The 24,381-nt window shown below is 43.1% G+C and overlaps 1 protein-coding gene across 2 annotated transcripts in view; it reads right to left on the bottom strand.

The window, feature by feature from the left end:
- The window catches only part of FTO (FTO alpha-ketoglutarate dependent dioxygenase), a 345,689-nt gene that overhangs the window by 143,656 nt on the left and 177,652 nt on the right, over nucleotides 1-24,381 (bottom strand). For both annotated transcript variants that reach the window (XM_032486327.1, XM_006185972.3), the window contains exon 8: nucleotides 9,973-10,097. In XM_032486327.1, coding sequence (XP_032342218.1) covers nucleotides 9,973-10,097 — 125 coding nt within the window. The remainder of the gene's footprint in view (nucleotides 1-9,972; nucleotides 10,098-24,381) is intronic.

The following is a 24,381-nucleotide window of genomic DNA, read 5'->3' as shown; positions in this document are numbered from 1 at the left end:
ATAAAATTACTGCTCTTCATGTGCGGTAAATTGTTTCCCAGATATAAACATACTGTACAGCAGTGATTAACCCATTACAGAGAAGATAAATGCTACCTGTTTGCCCTAAGGGAAGCTACTCAAATCAGCCTTGACTAACCCAGCTCCGAAATTACTCCACTTAGAGGATTTACAGATTCTTGGAGGCTAAACTTTGATGTTCTCATCTGTGCCCCGACTCTCTCACCTTCTAGAAGATTGTAACCAGCATAAAAGAGATGACATAGCTATAAAGGTAATAACTTTTTCCTTTAAAAGATTTACGGGAGGGAGATGTATAAAGGATGAGCTGGAAACCACTCCCTCACAGAGACACAGAGGCACCCACAACTAAGAAGTGTGAAACGTCTTTAGGTACCAGAGGAAACAAACATTTACAGATACACGCCCACCCATCTCCACTCTGGGAAGGATCCTGGAAGGCCTCTAACCCCCACACTGTGAGACCCAGGTCAAGCACTACGTGAACAGCTGAGTGGATGACAAAGAGGAAAGCCTTGTACCTGCTCCAGCTGCATCCACACAGCAGTGGCCCGAGCTGCGCTGTCTTGGCTTAAATTCCATCTCCACTACTTAGCGGTGCTGCCTTGGGCAACGACTCTCCATCTCTATGCCTCCCTTTTCTCACCTCCTAAAGTGTTTAAAGCTGTCCGGCAGTTAGCGAGTTCTCAGTAAATGGTAGCGGCTAGTATTGCTAAACTCAGGACAACTGCAGGCTGATTTCAAGGCTGGTGGAGGTAGAAAGTGAAGCCACAGGAGTAACACCTGCCCTTCCGTTAGTTGCTCCCTGGGCTCTAGCCTTGTCAGAGCTGGAAGATGCCTTCGAGGTCACCGGAAGAAGCCACCTCTTCTGTAGACGAAGTTGCTGAGCTCTGGTGTCTGTGACTTGCTTAAGAGTCCACAGCCAGCTGGAGACAGGATTCAAACTGGAGTTCAGGCCTCCGCCTGTCAGTTCTATGTGGCAGTCCTTACCTCGTGCAGGGCCTGACATGGGATGAGCTCTGTCCAGTGTGCCTCCCCACACCAACTCAGCAACGTTGGGCCCCCATCGGGAGGCTAGGATTGTACCTGGAGGCACCCTCCCAAAGGAGAGGCCAGGCTGGGTGAATTTGGCTAGGACTGTTCTTCCTTTTTTGGTTTTGATCTGAAGGTGAGGGGTAATTTTTATTGAACACCTAGCATGTGTCTCTAGGTGTTCTACGTGGGATCCCTTGGTCCGCCCCATGAAACAGCTTCTCTTATTACCCCCTCAGGCAAGTTACAAATGAGAAAATGGAGGTTCAGAGGGGTTGAGTAACTTGGGTTAATTATAACTCGTCCGGAATCATAGAAGTGGATCCAAGATTTAAACCCAGGCAATCTGACTCAGAATCCATGCTCCCAGCCTCTATACCATGTTCATAAAATGTTCTTTGAAAGAAACCATTTCCCCCACCATTTACCACTGAGAGCTTGGTCTCTCTGGAGAGAAGGCAGCCCAGGTTTTATTCTGTGACCCATAATCACATATAGAGTTCTCTCCTATTTCTCGCTCATACCTGGAGACAAACAGCTCTCAGCCACTTGCACCGACACAATTTCACAACAGAGCAGCGCTCCTCACGACAGCCTGGCATATAACGAGTCACACACAGACACTTCTGGAGAGCCTGTCCCTTTCATCCCTGGGACAAGGGTTTCCCCAGGATCCTGACTTCACCTCCTTCACAGCATTCTTACCCCATACTGTATACTGCACTTCCCCCAAGCAGTGTTGCTCATCTCTATAACCTCAGGGCCGACGGTAGTGCCTGAGATCAGGGAGGCACTCGACAAATATTTGCTGAATCAATACATAACTGACAGCTCACTCCCAGTAACCATAACCACCACTTATTAAGCGCTGGAGCGCATTACCCATGTCATCCCCCCAGCGCCTATGAGACATGCACAACTTCTCCTGTTCTCTCTGAAGAGATACCTGTGAATGTAACATAGCCTGAATTTAAGCCTTCCTTAAAGGGAAGACCTTTAAGGTGACGCATCGTTCGTTTTAAAGTCACTGGGAACCAGGGTGCAGACGATCAAAGGAGAAAGGAATGCGGTGGCCTCCCTCGGATGGAGATCCTCAGAACACTGATATTCCATGAACAGCTCACCAGTCTGACTCACTAGAACGAGAGCTGCAAGTTTTATAACAAGTGATTATTTTACGATGAAGATCGGAAGAGAAAATTTTGTCCTTATCTCAAACAGAATGACGATATTTTGGCTCTGCTGAGAGTCACTGAATACGCAGGGTGTGACCACTACATACATTTTTGAAAAGACATGTTCAGAGTTGCACTTAGGAAGACATTTTTTAGCTGTCATTGCCCTTAGGATATACGCTCCATGAGAGAAGAGTTCCCATCAGTTCACATCCCTGCTGTGTTTCCAGTACCCTGGAACAGCACTTGAAGAATAGCTGGTACTTAATAAGTATTTGCTGCATAAATAAATAAATGAATCCATGTTTTCTCAAAAAGTGGAAGAAGCCCTGCCTCTAAGAAGCAGCCAGCAACCAGTCACGGTCAGAAGGCAGCCAGGAGCGGGGCTCATCCTGAAGCCTATGTGTTGATTTTATAAATAAGATGCGCGGAAGTCAATTGGCTTTTGTCCCCCCGTAAAACTGTTCCAAGCAAGACAGTAACAATGGTAATAACATTAACCACACTTGCCTCCTTAAGACAAGTTGCTGTATCTTGGAGAAAAGGTAGCCCTATCTCTAGACTCATTTAATCCTTGCTCTAAATTTATACAATGTTTCAATTCCTACACATTTATGAGGAGGTTTTATGGAGTTATCGGGTTTTATGGAGTAATCTGGTTCAGAGACACAAAGGACATTCTTCTGCTAACGGCGGCAGAAAGCAGAAACTGCAATTATTAAAAGAGATGGGACAGATGCTTTAGAAAGAAAGACGCGGATGGCAGCTAGCTGGCCAGTGCCTCCCTGCCGCTCCCCGGAATTCTCTTCCTTTACTCCTCACATGCACCCCGAACGCTGCACACAAATTCAGCTCATTGCAGGGGACAGTTACTGAACTGGAGATGCCACAACTTCAAGTTCCCAACTAATTCGGCCAAAAGCAGCAGCCGCTGTCTTGAGCATGGGTGACAGTAGCTGGCATGGTCAGGTGACTCAGTCACGTGTTATCTCAGAAGAGAACTATACTGTCCTCATCATCCCACAGCCCATCTTCAAGGCTAGGGATGGCGATCTGGGGCTCGGGTTTTACAGTTGGTGAACAGACAAGACAGATCCCCGCCCTCATGAGGTTTACATTCTAGTGAGAGAGACAAAAAATATAAACATAATCAACTACTTATATAGTACATGCTGGGTTACTTCTTCTCTAAGTTTCCTTGGTGTAGACTCCATTGCGCAGTCATCCTTCTGCGTCCCAGAGTGCCCCACGCGAAGGAGAACAGGAATCTGTCGCCTGTGTGCCTTTATGAACCTCCCCCGCCCCTCCCCGACATGAGACTATAAATTATTTCAGAGTCGAGACTGTTTCATATTCATCCTGCCGTTTCCCACGGTGTCGAGTGCAGTGACTTGTACTTGATAAGCATGTAGTAAATAATAGTTTATAATTGCTAAACTGAACTGGGCCAACCTGTTAGCTTTGAGTAGAACCTGGCCTGCCATCAGGCAAGAGGAGAGACCAGACCACCATGGAGAAAACCGTAACGTGCCAGTCTTAAAACTGGAGTCCGTCCACACAAGCGAGTCACGCCAGCTGGCTTACTTGTGGCACCCAGATTAGAGTTCTGAAGCTGACTGGCTTAGAAAGGGAAGTCCTACCCATGATAAGATCTAGGTTATAACCACTGGATTGTGGACCCCCAACAAAGGTGTCCAAAGTGGATCCCTCCTGGAGGTACGTGGTGATGGGGGGTGCTGCGGAGGACAGGAGGACCGTCTATAATAAGACATCCGGTTGTTTCAGGAGCCTAGAAAAAAATGCTAACTTGGCAGCCTTTTTAGATACCAAACCCAATATGGAGAAGACGAGTATAAAAACATCTAGGTCTGGAGAGTTACTTTTAACTGGAAGTAAGTAGTTCTAAAAGCTTTTCTAAAGAACATGCCATAAGCATTTTAAAAAACTGTTCTCAGTAACCATTTTAAGGCTCCGTGGACCCAAATGAAGTTGTCTGCGATGGGGCTATCGTAAGTCCTGTTTGAGCCTAGAAGCTGAGGGGCTTAGGAGAACAGAGTTTCCATTTACTTAGGCTACAGTCCTATCCAGCGTGCAATGTTCAGAGATTCTGTAATGACAGACATGTAAGAGGATGGTAGAGGGAAGCGGGAGGCGACCTAGAGAAACAAGTAAATACGCATGTGGGCCACATGCGGTAAAGAAAGGGCCGTGGTAAGTGGGAACCGGGCACAGCTGCGTACTCGTGACAGCCTCGTTTGGAACTCTATCCATCCAATAAGCCAAATACCCCTAACAGGCTTGTGACCTCTTTACCACTTAGGGGTAAGTCGTTAAGTCTGCCATGTTTTAAAATCTCCTAATAAAAAACTAATGGTCTTCAATAAGCCCATGGAAAGATGCTCAACATCATTAGTCATCGGGGACATGTAGATCAAAACCACAATGAGATAACACTGGGATGTCTCGAATCCAAAAAGAGGACAAGAACAAGTGCTGGCAAGACGGTGGAAAAAATCGAAACCTCTGTGTGCCACTGCTGGGAATGCAAAACGGCACAGGAGTTGGGGAAAAGGGCCTGGCAGCTCCTCAAAAAGTTAAACATCAAGTTACCATTGTGACTCAACAATTCCATGCCTAGGTTTTTACTCAAAGGGACTGAAGACATGTCACTCAAAAACTTGCACATGAATGTACACAGTAGCCTTATGCGTGAGAGCCAGAAAGTCAACCCAAGCATCTCTCAGCTGATGAATGGATAAACAAAATGTGGTACAGCCACAAAATAGGATTAGTTTTTGGCAACCAAAAGGAACGAAGAACTGATACAGGCTACAACATGGATGAACCTTGAAATCATTATGCTAAATGAAAGAAGCCAGACACAAAAGTCCTGTATGATTCCATTTCTATGAAATGTTCAGAAGAGGCAAGTCTATAGAAACAGAAAGTAGGTTAGACAGACAGTTGTCAAGGACTGTGGGGAGAAGGGGAAATTGGGAGTGGGTGTTCACAGGTTCAGGCTGCTGTCTGGGGTGATGGAAATGCTCTGGAATTGGATAATGGTCACAGCCGCAGCATCTTGTGACTATACTTTAAAAAAAAATCACTGAACTGTACACTTTCAAATGACTAATTTTATGTTACATGAATTATACCTCGGTTTAAAAAATCCTTTGGCCTGGCTTTCGTCTGATTGTTTGTAGTTGCACCTTACTTAGCAAAAATTTAAAGGGAGAGCTTTAAAGTTAAAAAGCATAGTTAACGCTTAAAGCGTTCCTCAAACCCCTGAGTTATACTTCACCTGGCTTTCTGCTCGCTGTAAATCCCCTTGGACATATACAGTCAAGACAACAACTATACTCACTTTAGGTAATGTTCAGAAGGGCTGTAATTCTATTTTAAACATAAGTACTGTCTGGGTGAGGCTTCTCTTCTGTAGGCAATGTAGTTCAATACCAGGGGTTTTCAATAGTACAGCAATTCTAGACCTCGAAACATCGACAATTAAATACTTTCCTGGGAGGGCCAGAGCAGCGGGCCTCTCTGTTGTGGTAACGATGGCTCCACCACTCACTTCCCTTTCCACTGCCTTCCACAGCCTCTTTCTAGGAACCTGCTAAATTCTCATCCCCAGATCAATTCTTAAATTGGCTCCCGAGCACATTTTATCTCGTGTACAGCATCTCACACCATACTTGGTTTACAGCAGGCATACAAAATACACAAAAATGCTTCATGAATAAAATCCTTCTCTTTTCCGAATGCAGACACATGGGATGTGCCGTCAGCAGTCTCTGCAGAAGAGTGTGGGACTCTGTGAACGCCAATGTCACTGGCCAGAAACCGGGACACTCTGTCCACAGGAAGCTGGGAGAAAGCTTTAAACAGATCACTCTTAGCAATTAATGAGTGCAGAGCTTGTGACCTACCTACTGTTGGCACTGATTAGCATCACCAAGATGTTTCTTTGAAAATGGAATAAACAAAGGAACACATATATCTACTCAATTAACAAGAAAAGTGCCGTCTTATTTTTACAGAAAAACTGCCAAGTAGCAGTGAAATGGTGTGCAAGAGTCACGTGTATATTTAGTATCAAAAAAAAAGCACAATGTTCAGCGGCCAGATGGTGAAATGGATCACAATTTTTTTGCGAAGCACTTTCTCTAACATGTGATTCAGCTACATTCTCTAGACTAAGCATGCAGGCAGGAAAAAAATAATTTGCTTCCCATTCTGACATGTTCGGGGCAAAGGAAGCCCACTGCTTTCCTTAAGCTGACTACAAATAATTATTCCATGACAAACACGCCCTCAAAATTTTCTGCAACCGAGGAAAGCCACTAGGGATTTGTGTAAAATAAACAAAGGCCCTGAGTTTTACTATTTTTTTAATTTAGAAAAACAACTCGGGCCTGGACCTCAGACTGTACCTTTTCTTTAGTGCACTTTTCAAATGATAATTTCTTCCACTGTCACCATTAAATCTTAATCCATTCCAGCTCCTTGCATGGGTCATTGAGTCTATATGTTCGGGCTGTTATTTTAAAATGTTTCCCCTTGGTAGGGAAAGGGGGGGAGAAAAGATGTTGAGGGCCAGATGGGCCTCTTCACAGTTCATTTATCAAACCTAATACACTGGGCTCTACCCTCCTCTCACTCACGACTGCGGTTAAACTTCCATATAATTTGGTAATCATTTTCATTATCAGAGAGTGACCCGAAAGCAGCCTATCCCGGGACACCCAGCCCTCTGCAGCTGCTCTTTTTCTGCCTTTCCCTACAGTAGGCCCTAAGAACCTTCGAGTTTATTAGCTGCAGACTGACCTTTGGGCCGCAGAGGTCGAGCAGGGGTCAGATCAGAGGGCTTGCCCAGTTCTTTAAAAGCTATAACAAGCTGTCCATCAGGCAGAGTGGACTGTATAAACAAAGCCAAATCTTCAGAAATTCTGTACCACTTCTGTTAACACTTACCCTGCATTCACACGGCTTCTCCCGATGTACTTTGGATCATTCAACTCCAGGGAAGTGAATAGACAGCCCTAATAAGCCTATTTGGAGAGGGTTGTTTATGGGATTACCGGGCTTGGGGAAGGAAACCCACAGCACTCAGATGTGCCTCTAGAATCCCAGGGTTGTGTGACACTGTGACAAACTCGGTTACCCCGAGTCATGCAGAATTGACACTTTCCTCCAAAAGCTAAATTACAGGGAACATATGCTTTCAGTTTAAGAGACTTCAGTGAGTCCCAAACAATGGCTCGGCTCCTGGCCTGAGAGAGAGACAAATATTTTAAAAACCAAGTTACAAGTTTCGCTTAATATATTCTCCCTAACATCATTAACATAAACGAACCTCCTGGAAGGCGGGGTGGGGGGGGGCTTTATCACAACAGACTTCTGCCGAAGTTACCGCCAGCTGCGGGGGTCTCAGGCGACCTCAATTTCTCGAAGTTGCACTCTTCCCAACACGTTCTCAAACGTGCAATATAAGGTAATTAGAGTCATCTGTATTTAACTTGCAGAGGAAAAAAAATGTCTATTATCTAATCTAACTGATCCCCTGATAGCTTTGATGAAAGTAAAATACTGTAGTCCATTGCTTGGCCTTCGGCGAGCGCTAATTATTAGCTGTCAAAGCACATTTTGCCTCGTGTAATTCCAAAGCACACAATGGGCCCAGCTCTGAAAACACAGGCCGCTGGGCGAGCGCGGCACTGGATGCTTTGTAACTTTCACCACCACGCGCCTGATGGCTACGCGGGGCGAGGCCCAATTCCAGACGGCCAGATGAAGCTTTGATGAGGAAAAAGAAAGGTGTATGGTAACCGTCTGTTTATACAGATCATATAGATGAGTCTTTCAGATCGGTCACCAGGATGGGAAACATCAGATGGGGGTGGAGAAGGGGTGGGGGCAAGGATTACGGTTATTTAATACTCTGAGGACACTTTTCCCTTCTGAGTTCTCAAGCCACCACCCCCTTGAAATTTTCTTTCAGGTGTTTAGTTTTAAGGGGGTCTGCATCGTGTCAGCTGCTAAGCCCTTTCTTTCCTCCTCCCCTACCACAAAGGGCTTGGGAAGTTTCGTTTCAGATGCTAGACTACATCAACTTCAGCACTGGCTCCAGCTCCTGATTAAATTGTTAGCAGTTAAGGGCCAGAAATGCTGAAACCAGACTCCTTTGAAACAGGCCGTTTTGGCCATGCTGTCTGATGAGTCGGTGTATTAGGAAGTTATTGTTAACAAACCAAATGCACTGCCCAGAAGACGTCCATTCTCGTCATCTCGTCTCTGACCTGCGCTGTCTTTGGAGGGGCTAGGGGGATGGGAGGGAGTTTGCAAGGGAATTTTTCCCTTCTTTCTTTCTCTCTCCCTTTCCTGTTTAATAAGAATCACCAGGGGAAACGATATAAAAGGTCAAACAGAGAGAGAGAAACCTCCTAGGTGCCCTCTCATGGATATTCCATGATTTAATAAAATATGCATACTTTAATGAATATACAGACTTAAATTGTAATACAAAGAAAATTTAAACATTAATTATTGAAACTTAGATTGAAAATCATTTCATTACTGTCACTGAAGCTGTCATTTACTCTGACCACACTGCAAAATAGGGAAGAAGGGGAGAATGTCACTGAGGATTTTAAAATTATGATTTCAATCCAAGTCTGAATATAGGGATAATGCACAAATTTTAAAAAGCAGCTTTCTGATATCCAATCAGAATGGATTGTTTGGTATAGCTCAGCTCGGTGGTAGAGTGCATGCCTAGCATGCACGAGGTCCTGGGCTCAATCCCTAGTAACGCCATTAAAAAAAAAAAAAAAAGAATGGATAGTTCATACTCTTAATTGTCTCCTTTCTTGGAAAATGCTCATCTTCAGCCTTGTTCAGAAAAATCTATTTTTATGATAATTGTTACTAGTAAAGCCATCAATTATTGTAAATCCTGTTGCATGAACTCATTTGGAGAATATTATGGCTATCAATAAATGTTCTTGACTCCCAGGCACACAGAATTTTTAAGTATCAAATGAGACTCTGACACAAAATCTAGCATAATTTTCCTGATTCCTCTCCCTCTTGCTTAGAGACAGATGGTAATTCAACAACACAAATTACACATCTAAAGCCTCCAACCCATTGACTGTTTTTCAAAGAAGAGCAGGATAACACGTTATTTAGCATGCAAGCATCAATTCAGTAAAACTGATGATTTGTGGAAACTTTCTGCCAGTAACAGCCTTCTAACCACAGGTAAGTCCATGTGCAAAGAAACTAGGTTGAAGCCAAAGTCATTTCTACTTGGTCAATTCTAAAAATGGGCTTGATGAAGAGTCTACCTGCAAGCGATCTGCCTCCCAAGGGATGTAGGAGCACTATGTGGATTTCCCAGACATCTGCCCTGACTCAACAGCAATGCTGCTCTTTTAGACTGTTGATTAAAAGGGTTCTTCAGCATCAGGGACTTATATTACATTATGCTCAAGACGCAAACATTTATGCTAAATGTTACACTCAGGGATAAATCACATACGCATACAGATGACATCATGCATCATGACAGAATGTAGGTACCGTGTGCCGCAAACCTAACTTCGGCTGAAAGCATCTGTAACTTGCTTCTTTTCCATGGCGCCTCACACGAGAGGGATGAGACCAGCCCTCAGGAAGGGCTTTAGCCAAAGAAAGCTCTTATTTTCCAGGGACCACACATCCCGTTCTGTAACGAACTAACCTGGCATGCCATTCCCTCCTCAGGTTCTGGCGGGTGGTGAGCACAGCGAGAATGGCGGTCAAGATTTTGTTCCTTTGTTCCACTGGGGCCCCCTCTCTTCTAACTTCATGAAGCACAGCATTTGTCTAGAAGAAATGATGCCCAAAAAGAGAAAGAAGAAGTGAAAAATTAATAATGAAAAAAAAAAAGCCCATAAGCAAATAAGGACAGTAAATCAATGGCTTTTTTATTATAGTTCCCCTGCTAACAAATCAATACAGTAAATGATGGTCAAAAATGGCCAGCATATATTTTGTATTTAATCAATGTACATGGCACATAAGGGAAACTCTAAAGCTCCATTGCCTTGAGTAACACATCAAGATACTGCGCATTCTCGCTCTAATTTTCTCAGTGCACAGACTTTTTTTTTTTCTCCCTGGGAACTGCCTACCATGAGCTATTAATAGAAATGATTTTCACGTCCACTTCACTATGAGTTGTTTGTTTGGCCTTTTAAAACAGAGCAGTCCCTGGCTTTCCCTCTGTCTGTTTCCCGCCGCCCAGCTGAGGCTTACTACACTGCCTCTTCTTATTTGAATCATTAATTTCTACTTCCAGCCATGCCGGGCATTTTTCTTTTTCTTCTTCTTTTTTTTTTTTTTTTTTTTTTTGCTTTTGCTTCCCTCATTTTCCTTGCTTGTTGCAAATCAAAAGCTTGCAAAGAAAGGAACATTAAGAGCACAAAAATCAAATAGTATATCTCCATGAGTATCTTTCCAGCTTTGAAGATCCACTACATATTTCAAATAACAGGTCCAAGGATTCTAATGCACAGCAGACTGAGGGTTTGGGGGAAGAATCGTTTATCCTATGGTTATGGCTATAGTCCTTAAAAAAAAAAAAAAAACTACAACAACACCCAGGCTTCTCCCTAGCATTTGGGAAGGTCACACGCTGCTTTTCAGAAGCAGTTGAAACGCAAGCACGTCAAACCCTGCTCTCTCTAACAAGTAGCATTACATCATAGCTCAAATTTGAAACTGTCATTTCAACTTTATCTACCACCACTCACCCCTGTAGGCTCTTTTTATATGTATTTTAAACATGCCAATTTATGCAACACTAGAAAAACAATTAAGAAAACAATGGAAGGTATTCTACTGGTTGAAATTTGAGGGAGCAGATGCCTTTCAAGTTTTAATCACAGAACCTTTCATCACAAGTATTTATCTTCCTACAACTGCAGCAGAAACCTCTAGGATTTGTAAATGTTTTTCATTTAAAGTTAGCGGGGCTTCTTTGGAGATGTTATAACCAAAACAATTGCTAAAAGGGATAAAATTGCCACTTTCTCTGTTCTGATCACTCAGAGTCTTTCTCATTTAACTGAAGTCAATACCTGCGTTTACTTGAGGAGCACACTCAAAATTTGATTCTCATTTATCCTGAACTACTACTTATTTGCCCCCTATAACATTTTACAGTGCATGTTTAATATCTTCACGACACCCCGAGAAGAAGCATGGTGACTATTTGCTGTTCTTGTTGCCTTCCATACATACCCAGTCCCCCTTTCCTGTAATAGCACCCAGATCTCCTGCTGGGAAGTCTTTTATTGTATGTGAGCTTATAGAAGCTGTCAACCAAAGTGTCCTGCTCGCCCCTATCAACAATGTAGGCCAACTTGATCCTCTTTTCGAGGACACTTAAGAATGACAAAGAAAGGGAAAAAATGTGGAGGCAACTAATCTATTTCCTTAGTTCTTACTACCCATGGTCCTCAAAGTATTCCTGGTTTCCTGAACTTTCTGAGTCCACATCACTCTTTCTTCTGATATCTTGGGTTACCCAATATCCATTCAACAAAGTCCCGTTTTGTTTACATTCATCAGAATCTGCTTCTGTTGCTTACAATCAAACACCTTAACTGATACAAACAGATAAAACAGGAAATAGCATCTTCACCATAGAGGATCCAACATAAACCTGACTAGCATCAGCCAGGAAAAGGACCCTGCTCCCTGCCTCCTCGGCCCAGAATTACAGCTACTATACTGGTGATCTACCCAGCTGGACACTCAAGGAGCTTCTGGGGCAACAACATTTTCGGCCCTCCAGCACAGGGCAGAATGCTGGGTTTCTCCAGGCAATTCTACTGCATGAAGCCCAAGCTCCATATGGCTAAAGCAGGCGTTGCAGATTCAGATACCCACAAGGGCCAGGAAGGTAACATGAATGAGTTAAGCCAGGTTACCAGAAGAGAGCACATGCTCTGTCTATAAAGACAGCCGCTATTCAGCACCAGCCAACTCGGCCATTCAGGAAAGCAGTTTCGGTGGTGCCAGATTCGTGAATTTTCAAAATAAACAAGAAATCTGTTTCGTTTTTTTTTTAATGTGAAGACTGCTGATTTTAAAATGTTGGAAACTAATTTTTAAAAAATTTATTTTAAGTACCACGTGGGCCAAACAAGAAACAACGATGGCTAAACAGATCTCGGGCAGCTGCCAATCTGTGACCCCTAGCATGAAAGATGTCTAATTTCAGAGAGGTCCTGGCATCAATGGGTGTTCTAACAACAGCACTGCTCCTTGTCTGTGATTCTCTACTTCATGTACTTAAAGTTGGAAGGAACCTCAAAAAGTCATATAGTTTATCACTATGTCTACAGGTACATTTTACCAAAAATGCTTCAAATAGAAAACAAAGTATACACCCAGATGGCTCCAAAGACAGGAGGAAAATAAAATTATTTTTATTGGCCATTTAACACATTGGACTGTGTTAAAATCACTTTTTTAAAGAAGTCATGTATCTCTTCTTTGCCTTTGCATCATTTAAATTTGATCCAGAAGCCCTTGTTTCCGGTGGATTCTGAACAGCCTCTAAGGGGGGGAGAGGAGGAAGGATGTAAGAAAGGGGGTCTCAGGAGGGCAGGGAACTGCATCTGTTTAGTTCACCACTGTATCCCTGCTGCTCGCCTAATGACTTTTAATAAATATTTGTCAAATAGGTAATAAAAACAGGAACTCAAAAAACAAACATTGCAAAAACAAAGAGCAAAGGAAGACTGTCTCCTTTTAAGAAATTACTTTTATATAGACTTAAAACTTAAAAAATAGGTAAACTAAGAATTAGTGATGTGCTCTACCAAGGAGCTCTCTTCACTTCACAAAAGGATTAACTTGCAGGCCTATTTAAATAACTAGCTCCCTTAGTTCAGAGTTTCCCAAACTGCAGTCATTCTAGCACAGTCTCATAATTCCTGCTGTATTTGTGTATAAGTTATGTAATATTTAATATTTTTATTTAAATTGACCTGTATCATAAAATATAAAATGAATTCCCTTCAAAATAAAAATGAAAAGCCAGTGCTACTTGTCATAAATGAGAAGATAATCATAAAAATAATATATTAAAAACAAAGTTATGTGTTTATTTCATTCAAGATGGATACTGTTGCTTGCTGAAGGCTCTGAGACTAAAGCCTGCTTCCTCTTTGTAAAAGAGGCCATTAACAAGTGTAGGAGAATGTTAGAGACACAATCACAGGGATACAGGGGTTGAAAAGGAGCAGAAGGGGAACTCACTTTCTCCGCGTGGTCCTCACTATGTGCAGAGACCTGGAGCGCCACCTAGCATCACCCTGGGTAACACCGTGGTTCACACCCCACACTCTGGGTGCCCCGCCCTACTGCAATGATTTTCCAACACTTCACAGATAAACCTCTTTTCTCTTGAAACATATTCTTATGTGAAACTCAAGATATGAAACAAACTGGAGCAGTTCTCTTTGAAGCTTTGAAGGTATGTTAGACCTGAAGGTTCTCCCTTTGTCCCAGGGCATCTCTTCAAAACCCCAAGGAACATTTGCCAACCTCAAGCCAACGGTGTCTAAGATGGCACTCAAGTTTTTAAACGTTTATACATTGCTGGTGGGAACGCAAAAGAGTGACATTCTGATAAAAAGTCTGGCAGTTTCTTATAAAGTTACATACATACACTTAATATATCACCAGCAATCCCATTTGTAGTGATTTACCTATAGAAATAAAAACTTATGTTCACACAGAAACATGCAGACAGATGTTGACAACAGCTTTATTTGTAACTGCCAAAAATGGGAAATAACCTAAATGTCCTTCAAAAGGTAAATGGATAAATACCATGATACATCCATACAGAGGAATACTGCTCAACAAATAAAAAAGATGGGTACTTGATACAGGCAGCCACTTGGATGAATCTCAAACTCATCACGCTGAGTGAAAGAGGCTTGTCTCCAAAGAATAAACACTGACTGATTCCATTTATTTGACATTCTGAAAAAGGCAAATTTTAGGGACAGAGAGCAAACCAGTGAGGGAATTTCTGGAATGACGGGACCATTCTGTCTCCTGATTGTGGTGGTGGTTATAGGAGTTTATACACACATTAAAAATCATAGAATTGTATATCCCCAAAGTCGATCTCATCGCACGGAAGTTTTATACGATTTAATTTTTAAAGTTCATTTCTATCACATTTTTAGGACAAGAGAAAATGCAGGGAACAAGACAGCATATAAATACACCTGAAAGATTAAGACACTAGTAAAAATACAGAGAAACATATCTGGATTATAAAACAGATTCTGTTACAAAAAAAAATTTTTTTAAGATATTGGGAAAGGATGGGTGAACTTAGCTTGAGCATTCAGACCCTAAAATACAGTATTTCATAAAATTTCGGGTGAAAATAAGTCCTTGCACAGAAGGAAATTTCAGAGTGCCAAAGAGCATTCTTCTTACAAAAATGAACAGTGATACTTTTCACCTTGTAAGTGTTGGCTCCGCAGGGGTGGACTTTACACAGGAGATGTTAATAGCCCATTTTCCCATCAGTAGTAATGTAGAACGGTCTTCAAACAAGTACCAATTTTTCAACAGTCTCTTATTACCAAAAACACATTCTCCGTATCTGCTTCCCAAAATACAGGAGAAGGAAACCACAGGTTTAGGAACCATGCTCTGGAGGTTAAATTTCATGTCATTAGTGATTCTCTTTGAAGAGAAATCTATGGAAATGCTGGCCTATCAGGAAAAGACTAAGAATATTCCTAAGAGTGCTGGCTGCTCAAATCCCAGCTGTCACCGCCTAGCTGTGGGCCTTCTTCACAACTGCAGAATGGAGAGGAACCTCCCTGGGGGCCTGGGGAGGACCAGCTGCCCAGGTACCATGCTACTGTGATTTCATCTTAAATGCACCCATCGACCTTGTGCTAAGTTGTGCTATTTTAACAAGAGGATTCCTACAAGTATCTATAACTTGAAATGAAAGATTTCAAAAGGAAATCAGGCAACTACTGAACAGTCACAACCATGAGGAGCTTCTACCAGAAGCCAGAGGCATCTTCTTTTGCATATTCTCAGCGCGAGCAAATGTTTATCCTTTGAGGGTGGGTTTTATTTTTAGAATCAGTCATGCTTTTATTGGACTTCTCTCCATTAGTAGACCCTTCCCTCTAGGCCCCCACCCAATACCTGTCCTGTCCTGCTTAGCCTCCTCTCATTCTGAGATCCTCAACTGTGGTGAGCCCAGAGCTCTGCCCTCAGTATCCCTCTCATGTCTCCTGCTTGCTCCCTCTGTAGGTGACCTCCCCTCCAACCTCCCCTTACAGTCCCTATAGGCTAATGGCTTCAAGCAGACATCTACCTCCAAACAGACCTCTCTGTTGAGCTCCAGCCCCAGAGAGCCCGCAACTGGCTCTCTCTCCTTCAACACACACCTCAGACATGGCACCTCAACCTCAACGTGTCCACATCTGAACTACAATTTTTGCTCGCCACTGTCTTTCCTCTTCATCAACATGCTTCTCCTCCTGTATTTCCCTAGAACGGACAATGATACCACTGTCAACGCCATCACCAAACGAGATATCCACGAATCACCCTCGTCTCCTCCCTTTCCTTTCTCTGCACTCCCTACCCTTGAACATTACCTCCTGTCACTCCTCTCTGTTCAGTCTCACTCCGATTAATTTATTCTCCACTGCCATAGGCTTAGTCCAGGCCATCTCTCATCTGGGCCGTGAAATGGTGCCCAAAGAGCGTCTCTCGGTCAATCTTGCCCCTTTCATGAATTTTCCTCCTAAAGGAGGGGTATATCAAGGCCAAAGGAACTCAAGAGCTTTAGCCTCCAAGACCCACCTAAACCAGAGCAGCTCTGTTCATGCATCCTTCAGCTACTGGCATTTGAGAGATACAAAACAACATATATTTTTTAAAGCCCACATTCCTTAACCTGAAAAAAAAGCAAAAGCAAAAAAAAAAAAAATAATAATAAAAAATAAAACCCCACCTCATTTTAATATAGGCCCCACTTACTTCTCAAGTCTTAGCTCCTTCTGTCTTCTATTCCATATAAAGTAAGTGCAATTCTCTGAAAATACATGCCTATTCTATACTACACATTCACCTGTATCTGGTCGTATAACTTACCAGTAACTACTAATTCTTCAAGACACATCTCAAATAACACCTCCTCTGTGAAGTCCTCCATGAACCACATCTTTCCACCAAATCAAGCAGAGTGGATCACCCCTTCTTATGCGCCGCCTCTGAGCATCTCACAAACCACGTCTTATTCCATTGCAAATATGTATTCACAGGACGTTTCCTCCTCCGGACTGTGAGCGCTATTACAGCAGAAAGGGTCTCTACCCCTTTCTTCTTCATATTCTCCAAGGTGCCTGGTTAGGTGCCATGTCATGAAAGTAGACTCCTGACAGATGCAGGTTGAACAAAAGAAGCCAATGACACGTCAGGGCATGTCTCGTGAATGAGATGAACAGAGTACTATTCAGGATCAAAACTATATGCGAAACAAGCTTTGGTTTGATTCAAACTATTCACGAAGATAATTCTAAGAAAAAAGTTATAAAACCTATGTTTAAACAACAGCCATCAAGAAAAACAAGTACATGTAATCCCTAGGTGACTATCTAGAAGGGCCGTATTTATTTGGATAGCTGTACCAAAAAAACACATGCTTTTACTACATTATGACCACATTTAACTCACGCGCACCCTCCCAATAAGCTAAAAGAAGTCTCACTCTCTCCATGTCCGTGGAGAAAACTACTCTGGTAACCCATAGAGTTCTAAGGACCTCCAAGAATTCCGCAGTGGCTTTAGCTGCTCCTGGCTGAAAACTTTACACATAAAAGATTAAGTAAAAAATCCACACCCAGAGAGAGAGAGATTAACTGACTGACTGATGGAGAATGAGAAAAGAAAAACCAAAACTGTAAGGCTCTAAGAAGCCTTGAATTTTAGGCTTAAGTTTCACATCTTTCCGGGAAAAAGTCTCCCAATTCTGAATTTATTCAGTTAAAACTGAGCAACTCACCTGATTCTTGTTGGCTATATTCTCACACTCAGTAACTTTCAGTCCGTCCTGGCTATAGGATAGCACGAGGGAAGGACTGTGGACATACGTGCAATATGCAGAATTGGCCGCATATAAGGGTTTCAGACAGGAACCACTCTGGGAGTTAAAAGGAGAATTATGGTATTCACTCATTACTAATAATTGTGTATCAGCCTTTAATTCTTTTGGTTCCTTTCTGATCTGAAGTAACAGCTTCTGATAGGCCTTCAACTCCAAAACCTACATTTAATCCATCCTTCCCACAAATCAGAAAACTTGGTCTACGGAAATGCCCGGAAACAGGAGGCCTTCTATAAATATGGCGGGTGATCCCTCTGCTTAGTTCATTAAAAAAAAAAAAAAAAGAAAGAAAGAAATCTGCTGCTGTTTTGCCAATTTCAAAAGCCATGTAAGCCCCAGGATGCCACAAGCGCATGCCTTTCCTGCCTTCCCATCTCCCTACCCTCGCCGCCACCACCAAAAAAGTCCCACCGCTGTGATGGGAAAAATGCCATTCCTAACACGTTTTATATACATAGCCGCCTCATGTGAGGGTTGTATTTCCCCTCTGCACACACAAATTACAGAGATATGCTCTGCCTGATAATGAGGGCTAAAGGTTCAACTTGTGAAGAAACTTGGTTTAAGATGTTATCAGCTGGGAAAGCTATTTCCTCACATCAACATTGCCACGGGCTGTCAAAAACCCAACCAGGGCTCTCCTCTTCAAAAGTCCAGGAACACTTTTTTTTTTTCCCTGTCTTTCTTCCCCCTCCCCATCACCCCCCTTTAAAAAAAAAAAGAAGAAGAAGAAGAAGAAAGGCACAGAACCCACTGAGATAGCCTTGGTCCCATCAAAGAGAGGTCGATCTCGGGTCTTCCTTCATTTACTGATTGTCAGTGTAAGATGGCTCTTTTGTGAGGCCTCTGTGGCTCGATGCTGAGTGACGCCTTCACATTTTCTAAACTGGACTAGGCACCACCGAAGATTTTCAGCGTGCTCGGATCCACAGCCCGGCAGAACAAATAAACATTCCTCTCAGCCTTTTTGCCTACTTTATCTCCCTCTCCGGGAACAAGAGGGTTTGGGGGTGCTAATGTTTACACAACGTTCAAACTTTCTTCCCCCTGTTTCCTGAATTTGAGAAAACACATCCTGGATGACCTCGGCTGAGAGATAACACCAAGTCACCACCCGGTGCCACGTCTACTGGACCACTTAAGGCTGCCGTCTTCATCCCGTCCCTCCCCTCCCCCACCCCACACAGCCTGACCAAGGAAAGCAGGAGATAAGCTAGACTGTCTTGAAAGGCAGGCACAAAGGCAGGAGTCTCCAAGAGGCTGCCAACAAAGCAGCCTTTTATTCCCACCTAAAGATGCACTTGGTTCAGTTCATCTCAAAGACCCACTGATTTGAATGAACATCTCAGCCGAGTTGACCAAATGAATCCTCAAAAATGTCCCCAGAAGACAGATTTTGGCATTCTTCCATTATGTGCTATTGAGATGAGGGAGCTGAGAGTGATCAAGAATGTCTGCAGGGAAAGAATTCAGGGAAAATGCTTCTTTGATCCGTTTCCTCATCTGTAAAGGGGTGTATGTAACAGCACCTAGAGTGCTTGAGACGATTACATAAGACCATCCATCTAAAGCACGTTGCCCAGGGCTTGGCACATATAAAATGCTTGACAGATATCAGAAATTGTTATTGCTGTCATCGGCAGCATTATGTGTTTTAAAAATCAGGAAAAAAGATCACAGAAGATAATGGATACTGATTTTTTTTAATCCTAAAATACCACAGTCATGAATTTGAATAATTACTTAATATTTTTCCCAAAGCACTTTCACAGTAGTTCCCATTTTTTCCTCCTCCTACTAGTATAGAAATCACTCTATTTTATCTGTTTCACTAAAAGCTACAGAACCACAGCAGCCTGCCTGGGATCACATAACTCTCAGGACAGTTGTGTGGGTGACCACTGGGATGCCCGGGCTGCTGGGGGACAAGAAAGCCTGTCCCAGTTGTGGAACCTGGGGTCTTGGGGCAGTGAGTCAAAGGCAGACCTCAGAACTCAGGTGGCAACTTTTGTGGAAACACAAAGTGATCCATGTGTTTGTCAAGGAAAGAAGGAGAGAGAGATAGAAAGAAAGGAAGGAAGGAAGGAAGGAAGGAAGGAAGGAAGGAAGGAAGGAAGGAAGGAAGGAGGAAGACAAGGAAGAAAGGAAGAAAGGAAGGAAGGAAGGAAGGAAGGAAGGAAGGAAGAAAGAAAGAAGAAAGAAAGAAAGAAAGAAAGAAAGAAAGAAAGAAGTCAAAGGGAAAAGGGAAGAAAAAAGAGAAGAAAGAGAAAAAGGGAAGAAGAGGAGAAAAGAGAGAGAGATTCAAAAGTAAGAGGAAAGGGGAGGGAAGAGAGAAAAGGAAGCAAGAAAGAGAAAAAAAGAAGGAAGAAAGAGAAGAAAGAAAAGAAAAGAAAGAGAGAGAAAGGGAGGAAAAAAGGTGAAGAGGGGAAAAAAGTGTTGTTTATAAAAGCCAGCTGCTTGGGTCTTGGCGCCAGCAGCCCCTCATCCCGCTATTTGACGCTCGCAACCCCACTGCCCCCACTGGCACAGGTACAACTAAATGTTGACTTCAATGCTTCAGAGAGCACTCGACTGATTTTGTACATGATTAATTGCCAAAGACATGGCTGGCCATATGGAACAGAGAAAGCATCAAGTAATTCATACTTCTGCATGTGATCGCTTGGCCCCTGTTGTTTTAATGTACAGGAAAGAGCTAGTATAGCACAGCCCTGGTGTCTTGCCCCTGACAGCCCATTAAGAAATCTCAAAGCACCTAGTCGAAGTTATGCTGTTGGCTTTTCAATAGCAGCCTAATAAAACAGAAGCAAAGCTTTCCAACCAGTCTTAAATCTTTCACATACAGTACATTAACTACTGGGGCTAAAACAACGGGCTTCTTATGATAGGAAATGGGATTTGATTTCTAGCCTCTGCATACTTACTGAAAGCCTTTTCTTGACCTTTATGGAGTTTACAAAATCATTGTTCTTTCTCCCCCCACGTTTCCCAAGTAGCGTAATAGATTCGTTTGTTTCAGGAGAGTCCACACTTCGTCACTGTTCCATGCAGTCTATGTAATAAAGCTGATTCATTCAGAGGTGAAAGAAACGGAATAATTATTCTTGCCAAAAGCACCCAGGAATCATTCTAGCTTCTGAGCATTCACCTTCTTTAAAGACAAAGAAAAAAAAAAAACACCCTGAAATCTATACAGTAGTGGGGAAAGCCTTACAGACACACTTTTACTACCCTCACCTCCCTTTCCCATCACTCTGAAATGAAGCCATTCGATTCAGGGAAGAATGTCCCCTTATTTTCCAGTTGTTCCACTGTCTGAGTGACACTCCGGTCCAGGCAAATGGGGAAGATGTCACTTCAGGAGCAATTCTATCCAACTTAACAGTCTCCTAGCTTTATCCATTACTAAAATCTTAGCAGACTGTTACTTTCAGTCTAAGGGGAACAGATACACATTGCCACAATGTTTTCCTTTCAAGGATTTTCAAATGACAGCACTAAAAATGGTAATACCATCAGTAGCTTCCTTTGTCAGTTCTGACATGTGTTGGCGGGGGAGGCTTTGTTGGCACCTTTCACTAGAAAATATTTATATAATGCTTCCCGTCTCGGAATTTTTAGGTGTTGAAATTATCCTCACTCCAGAAGACACCATATATGGGAAATTCCACTTGACTGCCTATTCATTAGCAGGGCTGTAATTGCTTCTACCGCTGAAATGAGCTAACAGCACATTTAGAGCTCGAGCCAATGGGAAATACCCGGCCTCCCTGCTGCCTCGCCTTCCTCGGAAGCTGCTGGTGCTTTCTAGGATGAGTGAATTGACTGAAAAACAGTCTCACCAAACAGACAGCATGAGCAAGACTCTTGGAAGAAAGAAGAGGCAAAGGTCTTGAGTGTGACTCAGTGATGTGGCAACAAAGACCCAACACAAGACTCCTACAAAGACAAGAGAGTGTTGTCACTGACCACTATCTTCTAGAGAGTGATTTTGTTTTATTAGAGTATGCTCCATAAGGTACGATGAGAATGTGATTCCCATTTCATAGATGGGAAAACTGAGATTGGGAAGGTGAAATGCCCAAGAGTAAATACACAGCAGTAGCAGAAGCGCAAGCATGCTAATCTTTACATTCCTTGCTGACTGTTCACTATGATGGGAGATGTATGTTAATTATGTAATAGATAATACACAAAAGTATTGTGTATTCTGCTTTATGTTATATACACACACCTAATAAAAAGTAATACACATAAAAGTACCTTTCTGAAGCCTCATCCATGGAAATAAACCTACCATAGCTGCAAAATCTTTGGTAAAGAAAATAGAAAGGTTTAAATGACAGCCACGACACAAAGCAGTACCACCTGGATCTAGAATTAAGTAAGGACGTATGTATACATTTCACGTAATGAATCCTAGAATGACAGCCGACTTCTCTCCAGTTACTTTAGCAGTGCCTCGCCTCATCTTTGTCTTTTCATCACAAACTATTCACTCTATACATAAAAAGCCAGAATTCTCCCAATGCCACCATGGCACATGCCTGCCCCCAATTCCCCGCCACCACTTGGAAGAATCTCCCTGCACTCATCTGGCTGTTGTCAGAGCCCGTTAATTAAAGGTGAGGGATGGCGAGCTACACTAAGCGCTAAGTAACTGAAACTTGGATGATGTCTGGCTGAAAAGTGGCTTAGCATCTCCCAATCCTTGGGCAAGTGAGAAGTTACCCGAGCTCTCCATCAGGTCGGCAGCTCCCTCCTTCCCCCCAACATCAGGAGCACAAAGGCTGAAGTGGTCTGTCATGCACACTGGATTACATGAAGTGTAAAACATTGGGGGGGGGGAGGGGGCAGGGGAGGCCTTTGAAAGGGAACGGGAAAGAGAAATCACACTTGCGAGAGGCTCCAGCTGACAGCTCAGTCCCTAACAAGTGAGACAAGTGAATATGTTTGGAAACCTTGTGGATGCGGGAGGAGTGGGGGCCTTTTGTCTGCAGCCCTACAGTGTGTCTTTAACCCAACTGCTGCCTGCATCACTGAACATATGTTTTCTCCACAAGAACTGAAGCAGAAAAGGCTCTTTGTTATAATTCACTCCTTTGTATATATCGCCTCCCCCACGCCTGCTTCTGCCCACCCCCCCTTCACAGTAACATTCAAACCAAGTCCCTGGTGGACATTTTAACTGCTCGGGAGAGTGAGACCAGAAGGTCCAGTTGAGACCCTTCTACTATCCCCAGGCCTAGAAAACTGCTCCCCCCAAAGTAGCAGTCACAGCACGGGGTCCATTTATTTAGTGCTTACTATGTGCCAGATATCGCCACGAGCACTTTATCAATATGATCTCACGTCGTTGAGAAAATAACCGTATATGCGGCACCTCTATTTTTTAAATGAGGAAACTGAGGCATGGAGAGAGCAAGTAACTCCCCAAAGGAAGAAAGAAGTTTGGTTTTAGACACGTGAAGCTGGAAATGCTGTGGGACATGCAGCAGACAGGGGTCTGAGGTAGGAGAGGAAGTGTAAGTCAGACCTGAAGATCTGGGGAAATCACACACACACACACAAACACACACACACACACACACACACACACATGCACGTGCATACACACACCATTCTGCACTTTAAATGTCCCTGTAACCAGAAATTGACACAACATTGTAAACTGACTATACTTCAATAAAAATATTTTTAAAAAACTAAGAAAACAATACTCACAAAAAAAATGTCACTGTATCTGAGTTGGGAACAGGACAGCACAGAACTGAAATTTAAGCGGAGCTGATGGGGCAGGTAATGAAGAGAAGGTTATGGCGGGCGGGGCAGGAGGGCTTTCTTCCTGTCCGTGTGGGTTTTAGGATGGGGAGACAGAACACAGGGTCTGGAGTCCAACTGCATTCATTGCTAAGCTGGCCACAGGCAGGTGACTTCCCCTTTCTGAACCTCAGTCTCCTCACCTGTAAAATGAGGGGACATCTAGCACCTACTTCAAAGGATGGACAGGATTCAATTTTTTACACGTCAGGCCCTTCCAGAATAGTGCCTGACACATGGTAAGCAGGGGTTAGGTATTAGCTACTTTCGAGTACGAATCACTGAGAGCCACAGGAAAGCTACTAAATTTGATCATCATTCATCTACTACCTCAGCCTTTCTTTTTCCCTCTCTCCCCATTCAGTGTTGAGCGTCTGTAGCAGTTAAGCTGACATCTCTAACGTGGATGCCTTCTGGCTGGTGATGATGGTGACGATGTAGCAGCTAACATGACTGAACACTCACTACCTGCCCAGTGCTGTTCACAGGCATGGTATCACTGAATCCTAAAATTAAGTCTATGAGATAATGAGGAAACTGAGGAATGGAGATTTTGCAGATTAAAAAAAAATAACTGAGATGTAGAAAGGTTAAGCCATCGGCCAGATTTTACACCATCAGTAAGCAATTGAGCCAAATCTAACGCAGGAATCAGACTCCAGGGACCAAAGCTAACATACAGGTGAACCGATTCACACTTTACAAAGGGCTTTCACGAGCACGATCTCATGCAATTCTCATAAAAACTATGTGAGTTGCGCAGACCGAGTATTATGCACCACATTACTACAGACAAGGGCTCTGAGGCTTGGCTACATTAAATAACTCACCCAATATCAAAATTAGTATAGGAGTCAAGCTACGACCGGAAGGCAGGTGTGCCAGCCCCAGGCCCAGCACGCTTTATACACACAGAACACATAGAACAGACACTACTGAAGGCAAATGCCCGTATGATAAATCAGTCAGCCTGAGCCTCAGCTATAAGGTGGTCATTTGTGAGGCCACGGTACCTGGCCACCAGGAGCTTATGATCTAGGTAGGGAAGTAAAATACATACACAGGGTGAAGCGTGACCAAGGAGGTTACATAAATTAACTGCTGAATGCAATAAAG

This window comes from Camelus ferus, chromosome 9 (assembly GCF_009834535.1).
Source record: "Camelus ferus isolate YT-003-E chromosome 9, BCGSAC_Cfer_1.0, whole genome shotgun sequence".
NCBI classification, from domain to species: domain Eukaryota; kingdom Metazoa; phylum Chordata; class Mammalia; order Artiodactyla; family Camelidae; genus Camelus; species Camelus ferus.
The sequence above is the reverse complement of the archived record's forward strand: the minus strand, read 5'-3'. Positions and strand labels throughout refer to the sequence as shown.